This window comes from Staurois parvus, unplaced genomic scaffold (assembly GCF_062004578.1).
Source record: "Staurois parvus isolate SC_StPar_1 unplaced genomic scaffold, SC_StPar_1.0 ptg000137l, whole genome shotgun sequence".
Lineage (NCBI taxonomy): Eukaryota > Metazoa > Chordata > Amphibia > Anura > Ranidae > Staurois > Staurois parvus.
Genome location: NW_028317933.1, coordinates 12,242,087 through 12,269,133, shown reverse-complemented (window position 1 = coordinate 12,269,133; position 27,047 = coordinate 12,242,087). Strand labels below are relative to the sequence as shown.

The 27,047-nt window shown below is 41.1% G+C and overlaps 1 protein-coding gene across 1 annotated transcript in view; it reads left to right on the top strand.

Moving 5' to 3' along the window:
- Positions 1-6,144: 6,144 nt before the first annotated feature.
- LOC149465824 (bactericidal permeability-increasing protein-like) overlaps positions 6,145-27,047 on the top strand; it is a 63,719-nt gene continuing 42,816 nt past the window's right edge. Inside the window, exons 1-3 of the mRNA XM_089673364.1 lie at positions 6,145-6,357; positions 10,797-10,908; positions 24,648-24,779. Of these exons, the coding sequence (XP_089529490.1) occupies positions 6,231-6,357; positions 10,797-10,908; positions 24,648-24,779 (371 nt within the window). The 5' untranslated portion in view covers positions 6,145-6,230. The remainder of the gene's footprint in view (positions 6,358-10,796; positions 10,909-24,647; positions 24,780-27,047) is intronic.

Sequence of the window (27,047 nt, the reverse complement as noted above, 5' to 3'; positions counted from 1 at the left end):
GTGCTTTTTTGCGGTGCTTTTTGATGTATTTTATGATGCATTTCGCATTTTTTTTGGGCAAAAAATGCAAAATGCATCAAAAACACATAAAAACGCACTACATGCGTTTTCTGCAGCATCTCCTTTGCAGTCTATTTAACAAGAAAAGCAACATTTAGCATTTAATAAAGTCCCTGACCCTTTGCAAAAGCACAGCAACTCAAAAACGCATAGATGTGAACATGTCCCATAGGAGACCATGTTGAACGAATTGTTGTGCGTTTCTGCAAAAAAAGCAAAAAGCACTAAAAGACGCATTAATGTGAACCAGAGCTCATTAACTTTCTATTAACCAGTTCCTGACGGTGCTATAGCCAAAAGACGGCTACAACGCGATCGGCTAGTTCTGGGAGGGCATCCATGGACGTCCTCCCAGAACCACAACCCCCGCACGCCCCTTGGGGTGCACATTGCGTGCGATCTGTGATTGCTGTGTCCTTTGGACACAGCTTCTCACATGACTAAGGGATGGGCCAATCACAGCCGCTTTTACCATGTGACCAGCTGTGTCCAATCACAGCTGATCACCGGGTAAATAGGAAATGCCAATTATCGGCAGTCCTCTCCTCATGCTGACAGTGGGTGAGGAGAGGAGAGCCGGTAAGTGGCATTTCGCAGGGGAACATCTACACTGATCATCAGGGCACTAATCATCAGTGTCCTGGTGATCAGTTTAGCCCCATCCATGCGGTCAATAGTGCCCATCTGTGCTGGCAATCAGTGCCCATCAGTGTTGGCAATCAGTGCCCATTAGTTGAATCAGTGTCCATCAGTTGAATCATTGCTACCTATCAGTGCCGACTAACAGTGCCCATCAGTGCCACCTAATAGTGCCTATTAGTGCCACCTATCAATGCCCATCAGTGCCGCCTAACAATGTCCATCAGTGCCACCTATCAATGCCCATTAGTGCCGCCTAACAGTGCCCATCAGTGCAGCCTCATCAGTGCAGCTTATTAGTGCCCATCAGTGACTCCTTATCAGTGCCCATCAGTGCAACCTATCAGTGCCCATCAGTGAAGGAGAAAAATTACTTATTCACAAAACTTTATAACAGAAACTAAGAGACACTTTTTTTTTCAAACTTTTTGGTCTTTTTTAGTTTGTTTAGCAAAAAATAAAACCCCCAGTGGTGATTAAATACCACTAAATGAAAGCTCCATTTGTCTCAAAAAATTATAAAAATGTACTTTGGGTACAGTGCTACATGACCGCGCAATTATCATTCACAGTATGACAGCGCTGAAAGCTGAAAATTGGCCTGGGCAGGGGTAAAAGTGCCCTGTAGGCAAGTGGTTAAGAAAGCCTAGCAGTGCCTGCTGACTTTTTCACTGTCTCTCACCAACTCTTACAGTCATAAGGACAGAGAGGGACTGGGGTGAGTCCCTCCTCTGATCATTCAGCTGTGTGTAGAATTCAACAGCAGGGTTGAAGACAGGGGTGCTCAACCTATGGCCCACGGGGCCTTTTGATGTGGCTCTCAACCTCAAACTAAGGAAGGGCATGGTTGGGATCAGCAACCTGGTAATCGCAATCTGGGCTTGCCGACCCACCAATCCCAGAGCATCAGAGTGCATGGATCCAGTGCCGACAGTGGAAGAAGCAGGCAGCGGCAGAGAGAGCAGGAACCACATAAGCCGATGCTTCCTCTGTAGTGCCGGTGCCTGTCTCAGGCGGAGTGATACCAAGTGCTGCATAAGGGAAAAGGGATGGGGAGAGAGGTGCCAAGCCGCCAATAATGTAGCAAGTTTTATTAAATGAAAAAGGGTATAAAATGCAATAATTATGCACTCACAGACATCTCCAGTAATGAGCATTGAATCAAGCTCCAAATGGAGACATCAGTCCAGAGTCCAGTGCACATCAGTGCCACTGTCAGGAGCACTATGAAGCCAAAGCAGGGATCCAAGTAAGCTGCCAGGGAGCCCCCCCGCTGGAGGCCGAATCTGTCTGAGAGCTGTCCAAGGAGCTGTCAAATGCCCAGGGTGCTGTGACCAATCGGAACACGCTTCGGAGGCCAAATCACACCTCCTTCATCAGCCTCACATTTACCCTAACCTCCAGGGGTTATATACTCACTGCCATTATAGTTTCCAAAGCAATTATCAACGTAGGCACATTGAGGGAGCAGAGCAGTAAAACAGTATTATAACTTAAAAAAAGATTATACACTATAACTGAAGGTAAGCAGTTAAATATAAATATTATTTAATATAAATAATGTTAAATATACAAATTGTTGGGATCCCATCACATATGTGGATAAACATTATAAAATGGGGCAGCACAGTGGCTAAATGGTTAGCACTTCCCCTGGCAGCACTAGGGTTGTTGGTTCAATTCCCAACCATGGCACCACCTGCCTGGAGCTTGCATGTTCTCCCTGTGCCTGCGTGGGTTTCCTCCAGTTTCCCCCCACAACCCAAAGACATGCTGGTAGGCTAATTGGCTCCTGTCTGAATTGGCCCTAGTATGTGTATGAATCTGAGTTAGGGACTTTAGATTGTACACCCTTGGGGGCGGGGACTGATGTGAATGTTCTATATTTATATAAAGCGCTGCGCAAATTGACAGCACTATATAAGTACCTATAATAATTACAATTTTATTAAATTCTATATGCATGGATACATACATATTTTTTCCTTTTTATGAGAATCAACCTCATTAACAGTATCAAACAACAATGCAGCAATCAAGAGAATAACGATAAGTAAAGATATGAAAAATTTAAGTATTTTTGTTATTAATATTGTAAATATCAACCTAATAGATAATACCAAATGATAAAAATCAAAATAGATATTTAATCGTATGTGAGTTACCAACATGTATATACCCAATGCAACAACAAAGAAGGGAAATTCTTTATATCTATATATGTATTTTATGAAACATGATGGTAGAAGGAAACTAGTGAATGATTAAGAAAGTGGAATAAAAACTAGTAATAAACCAAGATCCCAAAAAATTACAAAATGATTGAAGTTTAAAAGGCGGTAAAACCCCATAGTTGAGGCGTGTTTTTATCACACCCCTCAACCACTGGTGTAGCGCCCCATAATAGGTAGAGTGAAGTAACCAACAGTATCCAGATTCTAGTTTATGGCAGTCAGATCAGTGAAAGGTGTTTTATGATTGGTTACCATGAGCTTCTAAACCTCGCACAGCACCATTGCTCTTTGCACCATCTTGTTTAAAGTGCATTAATATTAAGGTAAGTATTTTCATGTTATGTGAACACACTGTAAGTGCAACATTTTTAGGTATTGGGTATTCATTACCTCTCACAGTATTCCCACTGACAATGCCCTTTCTACTTTTCTCTCCAGACGAATGGAGCCATCTTTATTCAGTCATCATCCATTGTCATCATTCACTTCCAGGATGAAATACTGGCTTAGAGATGAAAAAGTAAAATCCTAGTGCCTGTGCAGGTCCTGACTGCGTTCACAAATTTTCAAATGATACAGACCAGCACCCTACCCCTGCCTCACACCCTGTGACCTGATACAATAAAGTAGTCTGCTCACTGGCAGAGATGAGATTGTGGAAATGTGTCCTCCTGTGAGAAGCAGATTGAGGAAACCATCTCAGCCTAGGGAAAGTCCCTTGAATTGAGCTCAAGGACAGCTTTCTAATAATAAAAGGTACTGCTTTTTGAAAAATGAAGTTGTTGCTGTATTGTGACATGCCAAGAAACTGTTCATGTAGACTTGTAAAGTCAATGAACGGTCCGTTTTAATAAGCATGATTGATGCATTTGGATTAGTAAAGGAGACAGTGGCGTCCCGAGGCAGGTGGGAGGGGTGCGATCTGCACCGGGTGACACCGACCGCACGGGGTGGCACCGGACCCGCTCCACAAAAAGGTAAGTTGTAAACCAAGCTGACGATCCCCACAGGATGGATCCGATCCGTCGACTTTCTTTACAACTTACCTTTTCTTGGAACGGGTCCAGTGTCACCCCGTATAGGTTGCATGCCGACGATCCTGCAGGGATCGTCGGCATGCAACCTATATGGGGTGACACTGGTGTAACGGGAAAATGTGTCTCTCATGTCGATAGATCGTGCCTGAAACCGGGACATGTGCAGTTGCTTCAGGGGGGACATATCTACATGGGAGACACATCTTGCCGCTACACCGGACCCACTCCAAGAAAAGGTAAGTTGTAAAGAAAGCTGATGATCCCCACAGGATGGATCGGATCTGCGGATTGAGCATAATGGATCGGAGTCCAATCCATTATGCTCAATCCGCAGATCCGATCCATTCTGTGGAGATCATCGGAGGGGGTGTCACCAAGTGTTACCGCACCGGGTGACACCAACCCTAGGGACGCCTCTGAAAGGAGGTATGGGTATAACATCATATTAAAGGGTGACTCCACTTTTTGTTGATGTAGCACTACTCCCTTAGGAGTTGCTAGAGATTTGGATCCCCCTATAGTCCTGCACAGCCAGGCAACATGCATTTTCCCATCCAGACATACATCCAGGAGACAGTAACCAGTTCTTGAGCTTGTTTTTTGGATTTTATTAGGGGAATTAGAACTTTAGCAGCAAAAGAACAGATCCTTCTTCTTGGAGAGCTAGCCAGCATCTCCTGTAGTACCACCCCAGACGCCAGATACTCCCTATCTAGCTCTTCTGGGTGAATCCCTGGGCAGGGGATCCAGTGTCTGTCACTTTAAGAGAATCAGTCCTGGGTAGTAGCTAATCCATTTTCCCACCAGCGTGCTCCTTCTCCTTACTAGCCCAGGTGGTGCAGGTCTACTCACTTAGTACTTCTCCTATGCTGCTGCTGGGTTGGTGCTGGTCTCAGGCCTTCTGCTGGGCCCCTCCTTCCCTGCTGCATAGGTGGTCCTCTCTCAGGAGGCCAGTGAAGTCCTGAGCTTTCCTCCTTCCAAGCTTCCCTGCCTATAGGCAAGCCCCTTCCCATCTGGGCCCCCTCCCAGGCTCTTGCTCTCCAGCCTCAATTCTCCATCTTCCACCCAAATTGTCCCTCCTGCTGAGCAAGCTCAAACACTCTTAAGGGCTGTCCTGGCCCCATGCCAAACCTCCTGTTGGGGACTGGCCAGGATCCCTTGATCCCACTCTCTCCTACTGCTTCTAGAATTTTCTCCAAAACTCTAGAGTATGGGGAAGTCCCAGAGAGCTTGTCTGCAGAGCCTCTCAGCCGCAACCAAAATTTAACCACCTGGGCAGCAATTCAGCCCTTCTAACTAAAAATTAGAACTCTAGTTCCCCCTAGCTACCTAGGAGGATGTTACATTGAGATAAAAACATCCCCCTCTGGTGATCTATGTACATTGTAAGGATTTTAGCAAACTTTGTTGTATATTTTTACTTTTTGTTATTCCGAAGAAAGAGCTATTTGTTTGATCGTGTCCATGTGTAAAGTGAATGTGAGAGACTTTATAATTATCAGTCAGCTGCTACACTTGCAGGGCTCTAACAAGGAATGTGGCATGGTCTGCATCCCTTTAGACCTGATTTCCCTTTGGGCAGGGGGGACTGACCATTTGGAAACTCGGGCACTGCCCGAGGGTCCGGGGTCAGTAGGGGGCCCCATGAGATGCCCCTGGTACCTTTTTCATAGGCTTTTTTGAGTTTGGGCAAGGACACAGGGGCCCCATGATCCCCTATTGCCCGGGGGCCCCATGAGTTGTCAGTCCGCCCCTGCCTTTGGGAGTATTTCACAAAAAAAATTACATTTTTGTTGCAGGGGAAGCCCAGTATTTCTAAGGGGGATGTTGTTCCATACACTGTGTACAGAACACTTCCAGGCTGCCATATTGCATTGCATTTTACAAAAAACTACAGCACCGCAGATTGAAAAGGAAAGGTCATTTTTAATAACATTCAATTGCAATATTATATATATATATATATATATATATATATATATATATATTGCTATTTATTTTTGTTAATTTGCTTTTTTTTCCCATGAAAGTGGGGTTACTATTTAAGACATTTGTTTAGTACACATATACTAGAAAACTAGAATCAACAGTCACAGCCTCCTTGCACAATGAATACATGCACAGGGACGTCCCCTATTATTAGTCTGGCACTTCCTCATTCCGTATTTCTTCCTTGTTGAGGTTTCACATTCAGTAACATATAAATGCAATGATTGCAGCTTAACCACAGTACCAGTGAAGCCACGGACAGGTAGCAGGGATGGCCATAGCAATGGTATTTTCCCATGCCATACCTCTGACCTTGTCACTAGCCATGTGTCTGAGCGTGGCCGGAGCTGTGAACCCTGGATTTGTGGTCAGGCTCACCCAAAAAGGACTGGATTATGGTAAGTTCCGATGAAATGATGTGGCAGATCTATCGATTACACTGCAATGCTTCAGTGCTTTAAGAACGCTTTCTCAAGCTTCAACCTTTTATTAGGCATTTCAAGCAATTATTTTTCTCAGCTGTAAAATTTCTTTGTACATTTCAATTTTGCTTTCTGTGACAGGTATTATTAACTGACTAGCTTCAAATGAAGCATACTCCAACCTTTTCACCGTCAAGGCTGACAGCTCCAGCAAACCTTGGTTGTGATATGTATATTGGGTAGTATTTTTACTATCATTCTGTGGACTGTCTAATATCATAATCATTCTCAGTGTGGCAACTCGTAAAATATTAAAGTGGAACTTCACTCTCTCAATCAACAGTGACTATTTTTGTAATCCTTATGCTGTTAGCATTAGTAAATAACAGAGGAAGGTATATTATAATTACGTGTTTTAAACTTTTTTTTTTATATTTATTCAGTTACTTCATTGTTTTCATGCCTAGGCAAATGATGTCACACATCCCAGGAGGCATCAGGAGAGGAGAAAGGGCTTTCTCTCCTGCCTGCATGTCTGGGTTAAGGGCAGAAGGATTCCAGGAAGTAAATGCTACATTAATCATCTGCCCCTACTTAACCCCTTGGTGTCGGCGCCTCCTGGCCCTTTAAGCGTTCCAGAAGTCAGGGAGGCAGGGCAGGGTTTTAGGGTCATGTGATCGCCGTGATTCGCTGTCACGGCGGTCACATGATCAGGAAAGGTCCCGATCGAAAGAGGAGATCGGGACCTTTCCACGAGTACCAAACGTGTGCTGGTTTAATAGAATGCAAATGTGCGGCTGCTCGGTGTCTAGGCCCAGACACCGGAAGGCCGCACATTTGCGTTCGGCCAGTGCAAAGAGGTTAAGACGGCCACAGACAGAAATGCTACAGGGGTCTTTTTCAAAGTGATTTCTCAGCAACAAAATATGGAGATGTGAATGGATGAGGGAGTTTATTTTGGATATTAAAAATGATTTAAATAGTGTTTTTGGTTTGTAGTGCAGATGCAATGTAGTCCCACTTTAAATTTCACTGTTGTCAAAAATTGCAGGGAGCTAGAATTATTTTAGCAGAAGAGGCATGCAAGGTCTCTTTTGTAAAAAAACATTTCATCCAGCATTCAATTTTTGCTGGACTGTATGCCCAAGAACAAGCAAGCAGGAGCTTGGTCGAAATGAAGCATTGTGGGACCCAGAAGAAGCAACGTAGGATGGTAGCAGCAGACTGCCATCACTGATGGAGGGCACAATGAAAAGTAAAGGAAGCCATAGATTATGCAATGGATGAAGGAAAGATAAGCACTCAATTTCTCTATCATCACAGTCAGTCATGATGGGGGAATCCTTCATGCTGTGCTATTGTGTCCTGCCATCGGGAGGTTTCCCCATTAGCAGAATACAATGATTCAGGGGCGGACTGACAACCCATGGGGCCCCCGGGCAATAGGGGATCATGGGGCCCATGTGTTCTTGCCCACACTCAAAGCACACCCAAAAAAGCCTATAAAAAAGGTACCAGGGGAATTTCATGGGACCCCCTACTGACCCCGGGCCCTCGGGCAGTGCCCGGGTGCTCAAATGGTCAGTCCGCCCCTGCAATGATTACTGTTGGCAGCTTTAGCCGTGAACGCACAAAAAAAGACTTCAGTACAATCAGCTTACCCATAGATGGATCGAAATTCATCTGGTTCAGAATTTCAATCTATCTATAGCCAGCCTAAGAGTGCTTTAATGTGTAAGTATACAGTGTGCGATAACAAGAGCCAACCCCCACTGAGGAAAACTTTAATTCCGCTTCAAAGCCAACTCTGTCCAAACTCATATTTCAGGTTTAACTGATTGATGGTAAGTGAAAGAACAAGCTAACTCCTTCTAGGTAACGCCATAGATAAGCGTCCTCCCCTACAATGCCCAGTTCCGCTCAACTGCTGCCACCATTACAAAGACAAATAATGATGTCAGGCTCTTTTAAAGGACAAACTCCATAAGAGATGAATAGTTGAGCAGTCCACCATACATTGAATAATACCTTAGATTTCACCTCAAGGACACAAGCTGATGTGGGACATGCTCACTATTTGAGTTAGAAGAACATGCGTGATTTATCCTTCAGTTACCCACCAAAGTCTGAAATACACGCTTTAAGTAAAAATCACCTTCAAATCACCTTCAAATATTTCAACCATAACAGAGATGTTCTTTTAAGCATCTATACTGAGCACTGTACAACTGTTTAAGAGGTTGTTGACTGTGGGAGTGCTAAGTATGGCCAAAAAAAAACTAACTGGAGTACATAGGGCATATGTAGCACACCCAGTCGCTCTTATTGGCAATTCCTGGCTGTCAAAATGCATATTATCAGCAGATGTAATACAGAGATTATATCAAAGTTTAATAAAAAATCAAATCAAATATTGTTACATTGTATTGTGTTATATTCATTAATGCATCAAAGTGCTGACATTGTTATCTTCAATAATAACAAAGTCAACACCAAATAATTGGGTCCACAGCAGAAATATAAAAATTGTTTTGATTCCTAGGAGAATACAGGTGGGAGAGCTGAAGTGGTTAATGATATCTTTTTTCTGTAAAACCAGTTCTTGGTTTTATAGCCAAAATTATACAATTGCAGACCTTGCATTTTCTACTATTTGTTAGCCCTGACACCCCCAAAAAAATAAAAAAAATTCAATAACACATAAAAAGCACATGGAAGAAAAAGTAAAACATTCCTTACATCCTGGCTTCCAGTGCGCTCCCTTAGGTGGGGGTTTTATTACAGGGTCTCCTTCCAGGATCTTGGGAATGTTGAGGATTCCAAATCCTGGGAGAAATTGTTCCTAAATTTGCATATGATTTGGGATCCTCAGCTTTCCCAAGATCCCATGGGAAGGCCAGGTGATGTTACCCTTGCCAAAGTCAACTTTCCAGAAGCTGGGGTGTAAGGTATGTTTACTTTTTCCCCTTTCCATTGCTCCCTCGCTTCTCCCTATGTAAACCCCAAGCTGCTCTCTTTGAAGGTTACACAGGACTACGAACTCTTGACCATCCCTCAATATGGCAGTATTCAGGTCCAAGAATTGGTCACTCACTCAACAGGCATTGTTGCTCCAAACACCAAAATGGACCAACAAGGGTGAATGGCACAGATTTACTATTTATTTATTTCAGGTACTTATATAGCGCTGTCAATTTACACAGCGCTTTACATATATATATTGTACATTCACATCAGTCCCTAACCCTCAAGGGGTGTACAATCTAAGGTCCCTAACTCACATTCATACATACACATACTAGGGACAATTTAGACAGGATCCAATTAACCTGCCTGCATATCTTTGGAGTGTGGGAGAAAACCAGAGTACCCAGAGGAAACCCACACAGGCACAGGGAGAACATGCAAACTCCAAGCAGGTGGTGCTGTAGTTGGGATTCAAACCAACAACCCTTGTACTGCCAGGCAGAAGTGCTAACCACTAAGCCACTGTGCCGCCAATAGGGAACATGAACTTGGAAGTAGACAAGTACATGCTGGAAATGTTCGTTTAGCATGCATTGGTTCATTAAAGAATTTTGCTTCATCATACTTATTATGATAAACTGATTTTCAGGATACATTTAGTTATATTTGGCATTTGTTTCATATATTTATTAGTCCAGATGGATTCGAAAAATTTAGCATTTTTTTCGGAAGACTGCTATATATTCGTTTTCAAATTCTATATTTCGGCAGAGTTGTTATTTATGTATCAAAACTATTTGGCAGGATTCAGTATTTTTGGATGCAGTGGAATAAATACTGCAAAATGCGGCAGCCCCAAATTTTACAAACCTGAGATTTGCATTAGATTGTAGAAATGAAATGTTAATTACAAGTTCAATTTGAATCACAACTTTACTCAAATCCGAGTTATTGATTGAATTTCAAAACTGAATTCATTTCCCCATGGGCTTGACCTACTTTCTAATCATGTGCCATTATCTGAATGAAACAAATAAAATGAATACATTTGATAATTTCATTATTTGTTATTTTTTCTGATTCGTTGACATTCGTTACTACGTCCATTCAGAGATTTGTATATCCGAATCTCCTGAAATCAAATTTTTGGATGAAAATAAATTTATACGTACCAAAATGCACATGTCTATTTGTAAGCTTTAAACAAAGATTTAAAAAATAATTGACCAACACTACATTTCCCTTTTAGGGCTACAGCTGCTTGGTTGGACTAGGTGACAATATTCTTTTTTAAATATATATATATATACAGAGCTGATACTGTCATTGCTTTACATGTTCAGAATGAAATATTGCTACTTATCTATCATTGCTGGTGGGGATTGTATTTTGCAAAGGAGTTTGGCAGCTACTTTGAATTCAGAGATGTCTTATTTTCTCAATGACAGCACGCCAGGAGGGAATGAGCGTTCTGCAGAAAGAGCTCGCAAAGGTCCATATTCCGGATTTTTCAGGATCAACACACAGTCCTGTGGGGAAAATCAAGTACAGTTTCTATGGGTGAGAAGTAAAAAAGGTTGATACATGCCTTACTATTTGTGCAACAATGTAAAATTCTGTGAATATACTGCCCTCTAGAGGTCACAAGTGCCATTACAAATCAAAGCTGAAGCTTTTAATTTCTCTGCAGATCTGGCACAAGCAAAAAGATTGCAGGCCATACATGCAGACTATTTTGCGCCCTAGGCAAGACCAGCTACTTGTGCCCCCCCCCCCAAAAAAAAGTAAAAACAGTAGAACATGTTCATTTAACAGAACATGAAACTGCTAAATTTCTTTTAATTTGCAAAAATAAGTGCCATAAGATAGCTTTGACAGATCCCAGGCTGGAATTCCCCAGGCAATGGGGGGAGATAAAACGCTGCAACAGCAGGCAGCCCAACGCACACACACAGAGAACACCTGAATTAAGCGATCCCTCACAGTGACAGATCTGACACAACACACCACCACCTACACAGCCACAGATGAGCAGGCCCAGCAGGCACTAGAAGAGCAGGCTGTGGGATCATGATAATGTCGACAATCAGTGACACATTGCCCATGTAATGGATGGACAGACACGAGACCTCAGAATCAGACATTACCTTCCTCCACAGGCGCAGCTCCGCCTCCACTGATGAATGAGAAGAGAAGGGCTGGAACTCCACAGTGATCAGCAGCCACCAGCCAGCTTGCAGTAAAGGACTGAGTCTGAGAGGAACACTGGTAGGAGCAGCAACTCAGCTGCTACACTGGCCCCAGACACCCAGCATCTTTCTCTGTCCTTTCTCCTCTCCCCCTTTGCCACCCCTTCCCTCAGCTGAAGGATCATTCATGACATCCCACACAGAGAGAGTGCCAGCCTGTGCTGCACCCAGGCGCCCCTAGGTGGCAGTACACCCTGGGCAGCTGCCTAGTTTGCCTAGTGGAAGTAACAGCCCTGCATAAATGGGTCAAATTCCAATAAATTTTCTTTAAAAAATTGGAAATTTTGTGCAGTTTGTAATTCGATGGTTCCACCATTGATTTCGAAATTCGACCAACCAAGCCTTCAATTTCACCTCATGTTGCTACAGAAAAGAAATGTCATGGCTGGGAATATTCTTTTCTTTACAGGTAACAGCTCATGCGTATTTCTTTTTCGATTATATTTCTCGCACGATTCTCCTATCATTGATTAGAAAATTTGTACATTTTTCAAAAAATGTCCACCATGCCTGATCACTCAAATTCAATAGCTGTGCGAAATTCAGCTGTTGCTGCGGCCCACTAATGGTGCAAAATTTGAATGAAAATTCTTAGTTACAATTTTCGAAAGAAAATTTGTTTGGATTTCAACCCATGTGTGGCTGGCTTTAAGCCAGCATTACCTAGCCAGGTTTTTGTGAAGTCCTAAGTCTAGTACACTGAATCAGAAAATCATACAAAAAAATACTGCTTTTGAACCAATTGTACGATAATCTGATCAGCTTTCATCCAAAACTATTAAAAAGGACAAGCACGAACATTTTTCACGTAGATACCAGATCGTACAATTTTTGTTTAATCAGAACTGTTTTCATTTGAAAATGCAATATAAATACATTATAATACATGACATCACTGCCAAATTTTTTCTGTCCTATGAGAATTTTCGGAACTTTAGAAACCTTTTCATTATCAATATGAAACTAGCATGCAAAAAAAAATGGACGCTCATTCATCTGACATTCTCAGCGCGTGTATGGGGCTGTAAACCTGGTACACACTAATACAGTAGTTTTTTTCATTCAATCCAGCGGGCTGAATGAAAAAAAACCTGACAGCTCAAGAGGAGCCAGTGTACTAACTGTCTGATGTTAGTACAGGGATCTCCCCTGCTGTGCTATTGTTTTTTTTATTTTAATTATTATTATTATATCTTTTATTAATTTTAATTAACATACATTATTTCACATTTTACAACAATATTTTTTCCATATCAAAAATTTTTACACTAAACAAAGAAAAAACCCTACACCTTCCCCCTCCCCCGCCCCCCTCCCCGATCATCTTAACCCTCAACTAACCTTATTCTTTCCTTTGCCGCACACTTCCCCTTCTCTTTCATCTTCTTTCCTCTTCCTTCTTCTTCTTCCCCTTCTCCTTTTCCTTTGTCTTTCCTTCACATTCCTTTCAATTCTGCATAACTCTTAGTTGTTTATAAATTATCCACTCCTCCCATATTTTTCTAAATTCTTTGGTTTTATCTTCTCCAAAAACATGAAATATTAACGTATTCTTATATTGCTGCACCGTGAAGTCTCCTTTATAAAAAATATACACACCCAAGGGTTATTTGATATTCTAGTTCCTGTTATCACCTGAATTTGTTGGATTATTCTTTGCCAAAACTCTTGGATATTAGGACAATCAGACCATATATGTGCCATGGTACCTTCAAACCCACATCCCCTCCAACATAGCAGTGAATTTTGTGATTGTTGTTTATGTGCTACACTCGGTGTACAGTACCATCTTACTAGACATTTATAGTTCATCTCCACTATAATCAAATTTGCAGCACTATGGGCCAATCTAAATATTTTCTTCTTATCATGCTCCTCTACATAGTTAGTCTGGCTGAAAAAAAGACAAAAGTCCATCCAGTTCAACCATTAAAAAAAAAAAAAAGTTATAATCCTGTTCCCACAGTTGATCCAGAGGAAGGAAAAAAAACCAGCAAAGCATTATCCAATTTGCTCCTGCAGGGCAAAAAATTCCTTCCTGATCCCCCTAGAGACAATCAAATATTCCCTGGATCAACTTTACCTATAAATGTTAGTATCCAGTTATATTCTGTGTATCAAAGAAAGAATCCAGGACTTTTTGAAAGCAATCCACTGAGCTGGCCAGAACAAACTCTTGAGGGAGTCTATTCCACATTTTCACAGCTCTCACTGTGAAGAAACCTTTCCGTGTTTGGAGATTAAAATTAATTTCCTCTAGTTTTGTTCCAAGCTCTTTTTCCCATTTCTCAAGGTACTTCAGACAGACAGCTCCTGCAATATTAGTAAGAATCTTATAAATACAAGAAGTTGTATGTTTACATTTCGTCTCCTGACTAAACAATCGTTGCAGAGGATACATACTGTCCACCGTCCTTATTGGTTGCGGAAGAGCTGATAGAAAATGCCTCAGTTGGTGGTACCGCCACACATCTAACCTAAAAAACAAATCCCTCTTATCTTTTAATTCTAAAAAAGAAAGCAACTCCTCCTTTTCTGTGATATCCTTCAAACGTGCATTTTTATTTTTTATCCAGTTACCTGCAATGTCTTCCTTCCCTGGTGGGAAAAAATCTGTTCCCTCCAGTGGAATTAATAGTGAATTATATTCCCATCCCATTCGCTTATGTGATCTATCCCATTCTCTTAAAACATTCTGTGTTAAAATACTTAAGTTTTCCGAAAAAGTTCGGTATTGTGGAAGCCATATTATCTTATCTAACTGTGACCCACTTAGTGTATTTTCTATTTTTACCCATATCTTCTCCGGTGTATTGTAAATCCACTCAATCATTTGTGAAACCAGTACAGCGCGATAAAACCTCTTAAAGTCCGGCACGCCTAATCCACCATTAACCTTATCTCTACAGAATACTTAAAAACTAACCCTGTAAATATATTGGAAGCATATGGAACTTATACAGGATTTTCAGAACTATAACCATTTTTATAATATTTATGTGGCCCAACCAGGAAAGTACCCGTACAGACATTTTCCTCAATTCTTCCTTAACTTCATTTACATGTGAGATATATTTTATTTGGTAAAGATTTTTCCAAGAGGGAGTGAGCTATACTCCTAAATAACTTAATTCTCTTTCTCTCCAAACAAAATGGAAGGCTTCCTGCAAGTTCTGTTATTTTAACTTTGAGACTGAAATATTCAATATCTCTGATTTTGAGGAATTGATCTTCAAATTTGACAGTTTTCTATAGTATTTTAAAAGTTTCATTAGGGTTCGTGACATAGAATAACATGTCATCTGCACAAGCTGCAACCTTATGTTCTTCCTTCCCAATCATAACTCCTTTTAGATCTAAAGACTTTCGAATGGTCTCCAGAAGTGGTTCCAGTGAGATAACAAAAAGTAGTGGTGAAAAAAGGCAACCCTGCCTTGTCTCATTATACATTTTGAAGAATTGTGATAATGAACCAATAACCTTCACTGTGGCTGAAGGAAAGCTATACAATTTTTTTATCCACTGTATCATCTTATATCCAATACCCAATTCTTCTAGTGTGCTCATCATGAACCCCAAATCTATACTGTCAAAGGCTTTTTCGGTGTCAGTTGACATTATCAATGCTGAACCCCACTCTTTCTTGCTTTTTTGCAAAAGGAGCAATGATCTTAATCCATTGTCTGTTCCCTCCCTCCCTGGTACAAATCCTACTTGTACAATATGTATCCAATCCGCCATCAGACCCTTCATCCTGTTTGCTAAAACCTTTGCAAATAGCTTTGTATCTATATTTAAGAGTGATATTGGCCTATAACTAGAACATTGGGAGGGGTCCTTTCCCTCCTTCGATATGACTGTGATATTTGCTTGCAGAGACTCCTCCCTCATATCCATCCCTTCTCTCAATGCGTTCATATATCTACATAATTTGGGCATAAGCTGTTTTTGAAACTTCATGTAATATCTCAGTGTAAAGCCATCTGGTCCCAGGCTTTTTCCTGTTGCTGTACTTCTCAATACCTTACTTATTTCTTCATGGGAGATTATTTTTCTAATGCTAACAATCTCTCTTCCTCTATCCTGGGCAATCCCGCTTCTTTTAAATATTGCTACCTCTTTCTTTCTCTTTCCCCCTCTGATTCTTTCCGGCTACTGGGTTTTAAATCATACCGGTATAACTTACTATAATTTTTTGGGAATGTTTTAGCTATATCAGTGGTTGAATAAACCATTTCACCATTTTCATATTTTATTTTTTCTATATAATTCCTTGATCTCCTCTCTCTTACTCTTCTTATCAGATATTTTCCTGGTTTATTTCCCCACTGATACCTTTCTTTACCCACTCTATTAAAAACTCTTCTAGTATCTTGTTTCATGATGTCTTTCATTTACTCTCTCTTCAAAATTATCTTCTGTTGTGTCCCAACATCTATTTTCTTTTTATGTAGTTGTTCTAAATCAAATAATTCTTTAGTTAGCAATTTTATTTTCTTCTCCCTTTTTTTCTTTTTTTGAGCTCCTATTGAGATCAAAATGCCCCTGATATACACCTTATGATCTTCCCAGATTGTCGCCAGAGATATCCCTTCCGTTTCATTGAGCATAAAGAATTGCTCCATCTCTTTCCCTAATCTTTTCTCCACCTCTGGGTCTTGAATTAGTGTTTCATTTAATTTCCACACGTTACTTCTATTTTCTTCCTTTCTCCATTTTAATTTCACTATAACAGGTGCATGATCTGATAACGACATTACTCCGCTCTTAGAATTTACCAGGGATTCCAAGTATCTATGTTCTATCATTATGTAATCCATTGAGTACATCCCATGTGTCGGGGAAAAGAAGGTATAGTCCCTGTCCCTTGGATCTTTAATTCATCACGTATCCATCAATTGACACCAATACAACCTTTTTTTGATTGACTTTAGACAATTACCTCTGTCCCTCCGTGCATATAAAGATGTATCCAGCCACGGATCCATACAAAAATTGAAATCTCCTGCCACAATCAATTGACTGTTCTTAAAATCCATAAGCCTTCTCATTAATTCCTCCAAATAGGCCATCGGATTTCTATTAGGACAATAGATATTGTCAAGACTACATTCAACTCCCTGCAATTTCCCTTTCAGAAACACCGACCTTCTGGGTCAACCATTCTATCATCTACCGTAAAACTAAAATGTTTTGCTATCCCAATTGCCACCCCTTTTGCTCGTTTAATGGGTGAGTCCGCATAGAACCATGTAGGATAGTATTTAGAAAATAACTGGGTCTTTGTATCTTGGGATAAATGTGTTTCCTGTAGGAACACCATATCTGCCAAGTATTGATGAAATTCCTTAAGGATCTTATATCTTTTAGTCCTTGTGTTCAATCCTTTAACATTATATGTTATAAATTTACATACATTCATCACCTTTCCTCAACTGATTTCACTATAGACCCATAACACAGAGAATAAGCAAATACAGTGGGGATCGAAAGTTTGGGCACCCCAGCTAAAAATTTGTATTAATGTGCATAAAGAAGCCAAGGAAAGATGGAAAATTCTCCAAAAGGCATCAAATTACAGATTAGACATTCTTATAATATGTCAACAAAAGTTAGATTTTATTCCCATCATTTACACTTTCAAAATAACAGAAAACAAAAAAATGGCGTCTGCAAAAGTTTGGGCACCCTGCAGAATTTATAGCATGCACTGCCCCCTTTGCCAAGCTGAGACCTGCCAGTGTCATGGATTGTTCTCAATCATCGTCTGGGAAGACCAGGTGATGTCAATCTCAAAGGTTTGAAATGCCCAGACTCATCTGACCTTGCCCCAACAATCAGCACCATGGGTTCTTCTAAGCAGTTGTCTAGAAAACTGAAACTGATAATAGTTGACGCTCACAAAGCTGGAGAAGGCTATAAGAAGATAGCAAAGCGTTTTCAGATGTCAATATCCTCTGTTCGGAATGTAATTAAGAAATGGCAGTCATCAGGAACAGTGGAAGTTAAAGCAAGATCTGGAAGACCAAGAAAAATATCAGACAGAACAGCTCGCAGGATTGTGAGAAAAACAATTCGAAACCCACGTTTGACTGCACGATCCCTCCAGAAAGATCTGGCAGACACTGGAGTTGTGGTACACTATTCCACTATAAAGAGATACTTGTACAAATATGGTCTTCATGGAAGAGTCATCAGAAGAAAACCTCTTCTACGTCCTCACCACAAAAATCATCGTTTGAACTTTGCAAATGAACATATAGACAAGCCTGATGCATTTTGGAAACAAGTTCTGTGGACCGATGAGGTTAAAATTGAACTTTTTGGCCGGAATGAGCAAAGGTACGTTTGGAGAAGAAGGGGCACAGAATTTAATGAAAAGAACCTCTGTCCAACTGTTAAGCATGGGGTTGGATCAATCATGCTTTGGGGTTGTGTTGCAGCCAGTGGCACAGGGAACATCTCACGAGTAGAAGGAAAAATGGATTCAATAAAATTTCAGCAAATTTTGGATGGTAACTTTATGCCATCTGTGAAAAAACTGAAGTTAAAGAGAGGATGGCTTCTACAAATGGATAATGATCCTAAACACACCTCGAAATCCACGGGGGATTACATCAAGAGGCGTAAACTGATGGTTTTGCCATGGCCTTCACAATCTCCTGACCTCAACATAATTGAAAATCTATGAATAGACCTTAAAAGAGCAGTGCGTGACAGACAGCCCAGAAATCTCAAAGAACTGGAAGACTTTTGTAAGGAAGAATGGGCATAGATACTTCAAACAAGAATTGAAAGACTCTTGGCTGGCTACAAAAAGCGTTTACAAGCTGTGATACTTGCCAAAGGGGGCAGTACAAGATATTAACTCTGCAGGGTGCCCAAACTTTTGCAGACGCCATTTTTTTGTTTTCTGTTATTTTGAAAGTGTAAATGATGGAAATAAAATCTAACTTTTGTTGACATATTATAAGAATGTCTAATCTGTAATTTGATGCCTTTTGGAGATTTTTCCATCTTTCCTTGGCTTCTTTATGCACATTAATACAAATTTTTAGCTGGGGTGCCCAAACTTTCGATCCCCACTGTATATACAAATTAGAACAGGAAAATTTTTCTTCTAGGTGACCTTTACCTTCCCCTCCATACCCTTTTCCTCTACGCCCTCCCTTAACCCCTTAGCCCATATTCTAGCCCGAGAATGTGTTGTGACTAATTTCACTTTTGATTCCTATTCGGGGTAGGACTTGGGTCCCTGACACCCAGCTATACCGGTATTTCAAAGCTATAATAACCCGTCTCTTATTTAAGTCTCCCTATGCCCCTCATAGATGAAAACACTAAACAGTGAAGAGTGGAGGGGAGAAAAAAAAAAGGAAAGAAGAAGAGGCCTTTCCCCTCTTTTCTCCCTTCACCCTCTTCCCACCCCTCCCCTCCCTCTCCCTGTCCCCTTCTACAACAACCTTTATGTCTCCCACAGTTGGAGGTAAAAAAAAAAAAAGTCCCCTGAAAAACACCGGACTAAAAAACGCCCTCTGAAAAACACTGGTCTAAACAAAAACAAAAAAAATAACGCCCTCTGAAAAACGCCGGACTAAAAAACGCCCTCTGAAAAACACCAGACTAAAAAAAAAAAAAAAAGTCCTCTGAAAAACACCGGACTAAAAAAGTCCTCTGAAAAATACCAGGCTAAAAAAAAAAGAACAAAAAACGCTGACCACCACTGTAAGAGAACACTTCTACTGACCACGAATGTGAGAAATCACAATTTATAGTAATAATTTGTGACTTTTATTTGCTTTTACTAAAAATATTTTTTAACTAGAGAGCAGCCCATGTTCTTTTATTTATTATTTTATCTCAACATATTGTTCAGGCCAATGCATCCTCAGCTGTAGAGCTGTAGATATAATAATTATTAGTAGAGTTTTCCTGAGACCTGGATGTTATTTCAAAGGCTTCAAACACAGGAGTTAAAAAGATTGAGAAAGGCTGCTCTAAGCAAAAACTTTGAAATAAGTCTCTCCAAGTGGAAGGAGGATTTTGGGTTACATGTTACTCTATAGCTATATGACCTGCCTGTAAGTGAATGTTGGTATTGGGTAATGTTTGGTTCTATTATTGCTGAAGAAACAACTCCAAGATGATGTTCAGTAGGCCAAAGGAGCATTCTCTACTGGTGTGTGTAGGTAGGTGCAGTCTTTTCTCCACTGCAGGTGTTGCTCAAACTGCAGCAGCATTGCAGATGGAGGAGCAGTCAGGAGGAATGTGCTCCTCTATGGTGTCCTGGGTCACTGGGAAGCGATCTGGTAGGATGTCACTGTTCCATGTGACTCTAGTGGCCATCTTAGGTCAGACAGAGTCTATTTAAGATCCTGGCTCCCGAGCTTGGTGCGCATTTTTGCGAGTGGACATTGCAGGAACAGGTCGACCATTTGACAGGGAAAGTGAAGAGCTGTACGAAAGGGTTCCAAACTAGTAGGTATAGCACAGGGACATGCTATCCTCTCCAGGAATCCTCCTAGTTGGACATGAATTCTCCAGACCACATTCCACCCACTGAGACAGATGCTGTCAGCACATCAGAACCTGCTCTGCTGTACATTGCCACACAGATTTGTGAGTGTTCCCAGTCCTGAGCTGTTTGTAACTTTGAGCCGATACCTCAATACAAGTTTAGTTATTTGCAACTGGACTCTGACCTGATTACTGCCGCCACACTACACATGTGAATCAGTCTGACATGAAAAGACATATATATATATATATATATATATACACACATACCCCCACCTCCTGTTTTAAAAGATCTTGTTAAATATGTACATGGGATGAATATGACACTATTACCAGTAGACTCTTGATAGTGAAAGCACAATTAACTACTATAGATAGGACAGCTTGTGGGTGTTTTGAAAGCATGACATCCACTGAGCATACAGGTATGATAGTACAACGTATAAATCAAGAACAGAAGAGCACAAGTATACTGTATATTGCCAGGACCTTGAGAAAGATGCCTGATGAAGGGGTGCTGCATGGCTCCATAACATTCCCTTCTACTACTGTGATGTGATTGCTGGAATATACATTTGGACAACTTTCTCAAGATTCATAGTGTGCTGGTGATATATACTTGTGCTTATGATGTTACTAGTCTCCAACCGGTAGTTGCTTCTGCATCTACTTAATTTTTTGCCACTTCCAGGAATGTGTGTAATAGAAATATTATATGTGTGGACAGAAAAGGTCCCTCAACCTGCCATAGACAAATGAGATCGGGCAGTTAACATTCCACCTAATAGTAGAACTACAGTATGTGAAATAACCAAACTGCATCTAGATGTTAGAATTCATAGATATAAAAAAAAAGCCAACGCTCACTGAGCTAATGTGACACTTTTGGACAAATTGTGGTATCATCTAAGGAGCAGTCCAGTAATTTAGCTAACTGTATTTCTTGGTGTTTATGGTAGAGGTTTCATAGCTGATTATGTTGTAATGACTGCCAAATGAAGGCTTGCTACAAGGCCTTGCTTAAAGTCAAGTCGCTATTTTGAGGCTAAAGTTGTTTAGTGTGGTGGCCATAAAATGTATGCACATCCTAACTTTTTGCAAAACTATATGTAACACCCTCTGAGTCAGCCAGGGGGAGCTCTAGCTCCAATTGTTAAAGAGGAGGGCTGAGCAGCAGCCTGGGTGTGATAGCCAGATGGGTCAAATTGCGGTCAGAACTGAGAAGAGCTGAGAATACTCTCTAGGACTTTCCCCTGCTCTAGAACTTTGGAGAAAGATCTAAAAGCAGTGGGTGGAGGTGGAGAGTAGCTGGTGTGTACTCTTAGAGGATCCGGGCCGATCCCCACTTGGCAAGTGGCCAGGAAAGCCTTTAAGAGTAACTAAGCCTGCTCAGCAGCAGTGAGGCTGGAGAGCGGGAGCCTGGGAGGGGGTCCAGATAGGAAGCTTGGAAGGAGGAAAGCTTGGGACTTCACCGAACCCCAGAGAAAGGACCACTTGTGTGGCAGGGAAAGAGCAGCCCAGCGGAAGGCCTGAGAGCATTCACTGACCCAGCAGCAGCATAGGAGTAGGACGAGTGAGTAGACCTGCACCCCCTGGGCCAGATAGAGGAAGGAGCACTCAGGGGGGAAACGAGATTAGTGACTACCTGGGACTGTGTTACTTTAAAATGAAAGGCACTGGATCCCCTGCTCAGAGATTCACCCAGATTGTCTGGATTAGGAGAATCTAGGGTCTGGGATGGTACAATTGGACACTCTAGCTAGCTCTCCAAAAGAGAATTTTTTGCTGTCTGAAGAAACTTGCATATAGTTCCAGAAAGTTCTCCTCAGTTTCACAGTTCCACTAGGCATTCCTTACATCCCTTACTCCATCCAAGTTCAATCCCCTAATAAAACTTCAAAACAAAGCTCAAGGACTGATTACTGACTCCTGGATGCAAGTCTGTGGAAAATGCATGTTGCCTGGCTGCGCAGGACTATAGGGGGACCCAATTCTCTGGTGACTCTTAAGGAGCTAGTGCTACATATACATGCTTACTTGTAAGTCTTAAGCTGGCCATAGATGGTTAGAATTCCATTATAAAACTATTCTTTTTGAAACATTTATTTGAGTTTCTAACATTTAATGTGCTCCAGTGGATGATGGTTGACCATAAGGAGCTGAAAAACAGAGATAAAGTAATGGAAAAACGTTCTTGTTTTTAAACAAAATTATGTCAATGTGGTTTCCTATTGTGAAAATCGTATGTACTCTAATGTGCACAAGCTATGAAAAGCTTTGTAAGTATTATAAGTACAATAACACGAAAGTACAGCCAAGGGGAAGGACAGAATAGGGTGACATGCATAATTAAACATTACATAGCTACTAGGATCTCAAGAAGCTGCAAACAACTCCTCTCTATTACATCCCTTTCAGCATGGAAAACCATCCTCCATAAGTGGATCTATCTGGAACCCCCCACTATTTCTTTGTTTATACTATACTCAAACTATCCTATGTTTTTCGCATGGACTGGATGAAGGCCTCCTTTACTAATGAATCAGGGGACAAAACATTTTTTGATTTTTGGGAATCCTTTGTCCAAACCCTACCGGTTGGTACTCAACAGTTTATAATAAAGTGTTTACAATATACCCAGTGGTATCAAACTAGATTACTGATGACCCTCAAATTGATTTTGTGTCCTCCACTTAATTGGAAATATTCATTAAAGTTTTTTGTCTTCCCCCCCGCCCGGACACCACCCCCCATTGACTTCTCCATCACGTCTAACAAGGCCACCATCAAACCTGCCCCGCAGGCCAGAGTACTTGGTATCATTCTGGACTCCAACCTATCCTTCCAGCCCCAAGTCCAATCTTTAACAAACTCGTGCAGACTCCACCTCCGCAACATCGCCAAAATACGCACGTTCCTAACCCCAGAAACCACTAAACAGCTCATCCACTCCCTCATCATATCACAACTCGACTACTGCAACTCCCTCCTCACTGGCCTGCCTCGCCGCTGGCTATCCCCGCTTCAGTCTATCCTGAATACGGCTGCCAGACTCATTCACCTTTCCAACTGCTCCATCTCCGCCACCCCCCTCTGCCAATCCCTCCACTGGCTTCCGATTGCGCAACGGATCAAATTCAAAATCCTAACACTGACGTACAAAGCTGTCCACCATACTGCCCCAAAATACATCACTGACCTAATATCCAAGTACCGTCCAGCACGCACACTCCGCTCCTCACAAGACCTCCTTCTCTCTAGTTCCCTGGTCTCCTCCTCCCATGCCCGCCTCCAGGACTTCTCCAGGGTGTCACCCATCCTCTGGAACTCCCTGCCCCAACCCATCAGATTATCACCTACTCTCCTCTCCTTTAGGCGCACCCTGAAAACCCATCTCTTCAGGGAAGCCTACCCCACCCCCTGATAACTTGCCGACCTCCTCCACGCTTCCCACCACTCCATCCCCCACAGCTTTCTCCTCCTGTGCCACCATCCCCTCCCTCCTAGATTGTAAGCTTTAAAGAGCAGGGCCCTCAATTCCCTCATGTTTTTCATTGTATTGGTATTGTTCTGTCCCCCTTTGTAATGTACAGCGCTGAGCGAACTATTGGCGCTTTATAAATACTGTATAATAATAATAATTAAAGCCTAATAGTCAAAGCCAGCCTAATAGTCAAGGCCTCCCCTTTCTATCTCCACCTATCAATTTTTAACCGACCGCTGTCCATCCTGGTGCTTACTGTTATTCCTTTCTAGACCCTGTTCTACTAGTTTAGTTTTAAACCATTTTTTAAGAACTGTATATTGTCACTTTCAATTATTTCTTCAGCCAAATGTTGCAGACCCTTCAAATGTGCTCTCACGTAAAATATAAAATTGAAAAAAAAAAAATAGCAGCATCAAAAATTAAAAATTCAAAACATTTGCATGGTCATTGAGCAAACGTTTTAGTGGTTTTGGACAAACTTTGTTGAATCAATGATGTAGGTATTGTGTGCTCTAATGAAAGATTTTTCAGAAAATTCATATCTATGGTTGAAGTAACTGTGTATGGCCAGTTTACAGTTCTGCACTTTCTGAAGCGGCAAAGATAGCACAAAGTATGCCAGCAAAGGACATTCCTCTCCCACACCATTCTTTACACGTAACTCAGGGAATAAATATGCCAAAAATGATTGGATATACCCATGAGGGCTTTTACCCAGCACTATTTTTACTTTATACTGGCTTTTTCCAAAAATTGCAATAATTTAGAGGTTGGATGAAAGTTTTGTGTAGTATATAGAGACCTATATATCAAATCCAAACGCCTCAGGGACACAGAAACTAACTACCACAAGTCCCTTCAGGCACTACAAGGTGTTGGCACTTCAACAGTATTTTAAAATTTTTAGGCCATTATAGGTTTGCTTTAAAGTATACTTGCTTCATCAGAATATATTATTTTAGTTTTATTGTATTCCTTGTGTGTTTCTTACATGAACAGACATGATCACTGGTTGATTATTAACATGGTGTCTTATTCTTGTCTAGCATGGCTATCCGTAACTTCCAGTTACCCAGCTCACAGATCAGTCCTGTGCCCAATGTTGGTCTGAAGTTGTCAATCTCTGGAGCTTTCATTGAGATTTCTGGAAAGTGGAGATTCAAGACAAGGCTTCACATGTAAGATATCTTCCAGACATCGTTCCCGGTTATTTGATGTTAATTAATTTTTTTCTGAAAAATACTGACAAAATTTGGTGCTAAGCAATAAAAACTCAGTTTAAATCACTTTCGGCGCCTCAATGTCCTATATCACCTCTAGTGTGGACCAAAACATTATTCAGTGTTCTTCCTCCACATGTGATAAATCTTTCATATTCACTTGTCACCCTCAGAAAAAAGAAAAATATAACAGCACATAGTGCATTATCCACAATATGCTGATATAATCCAAAAACCCCCCCAAAAAAACGCACTTACAAAATTAGTGTTTTGGTCCACACTAGTGGTGATATAGGACATTGAGATGCCGAAAGTGATTTAAACTGTGAACTTTTGGACTTTCAGGGGTGAAAGTATAGTTTTGGTGTTTGGGGTAGAATTAACACTTGTGTATATACATTTTGCAACACCGGTCTATTTATGCATAAGCAATAAAAACTGTCCATTGTTACTTATATAATTGTGCTCAGTTGACCACTGTTTATAAGTGCTCGGTCACACCAAGTCTGACTTTGAAATCGTGCGACTTCACTTGAAGTCGCACGATTTCCAAGTCGGATGTCAGTAGGACTTCAGGTGCGACTTGCAAGACATCTGTGCAATGTCATGTACAGATGTCTATGCAAGTCGCACCTGAACTTGCAAAAAGTGGTGCATGCACTACTTTCAAAATCTGTGCGACTGCAGCAAAGTCAGAATCGCAGGAATCACAACAATATGTCTTAAACGATCAAATCACATGACAAGTCGCACCGGTATGACCGGGGTCTAAAACACTGACAATCACAGCTGCTCTATATGCTATTGTGTATGTCATCTGATTGAACGTCGTGTTGGTCACTATCTGACTGTTTACAGGAAAAGCAGATTTTGAATGTACATAGAATGGTTAAATAGAGGGTAAAAAAATGCAACTTATTTGATATAAAAAACACAGAAAAAAATATTTATTGTATTTCTGTAATTATTCAATAATTTTTGTTATTTCTGTTTCAATTATTATTTAGAAGCTAATTTTCACTGCTCTTTTCATAACCCGAGGAAATATTATGCACCAGTATTCTATTATTTCTAATGTAATGAAAGGATTAACACTGTAGCATGATGCAGTTTTAAAATAGGAAGCGCAAAATCATGCTAAAATGTATTTGGATTGATAGGTTAAAAATGGTAAAGCAGCATGGTGCTACATTATTTCATTCATTGTTGTTAAAGTACGGTGACAAAGAACTACACCAATGCCACTGTCCTACTAGCAGGAATTTTGTTCAGCATGAACACGGGGGAGCTCAGGTACGGCACCTCCAGCACTGAATGTATGTAGTGGCAAGGCATGCCGTGGTCTGCTGGGGGGGGGGGGGTGTTCTATTGCTGCTGGATGCTGAGGAATTGTACTGTTACTGATGGATTTATTGTTACTGGGGGAGAAGGGTGGCAGCCTTTTGTTGCTAGAGACATCTGCTGTTGGTGGTGGGGGATCTATTGTTGCTGCAGGGGTCTTGCATTGCTGTGGGGTCATTGTTGCTGGGAGGAATCTGCTGTAGAGGGAGGGGTCTATTGTTGCTGGCTGCTGTGAGATCTATTGTTGCTGGTGGGGGTCTATTGTTGATGAGGGGTATTATGCTGCAGTGGGTCTATTGTTAATGGTGGATCTATTGTTGCTGAGGAAAGATCTATTGTTGCTGGCTGCAGGGGGTCTATTTATTTTACTACTATTCTTGTTATCATTAACAAATTCTATACAAATTACTTAGCACCACAAAATTTTCTGGGCTGGAACAAGGGACGGTGCTTGGAGGTGGGTAGGTTGGGATAAGAGATGACTTGGAAGGGTGGAGTACCTGCACCTATTCCTCTGAGAAATAAAAAGCCCTACCTACTAGGTACTGTATCTCTATCAATGAGTAAACACAAAATAGACACTGAGAATTTTTTTGCATCATTGGTACAGGGCAAGTGTTGTAGGTTGTCTCTAGAGAATACAGGAGTCATAAGATAAGATTTCTACTGATAGCAGAAGAATCAGGACAAGGGACACGCCATACTAAGAATCAGGACAAGGGACACGCCATACTAAGAATCAGGACAAGGGACATGCCATACTAACCGTAGGTTATGTCCCCTGATCTTTCTGCGTTTAGTTTTAACTAGACTTCTTATTCATTCCTGTGGTAATTAAAATCTCTGCATTGAAGATGGAATATTGCTGAAGGATCTTTATTGTCC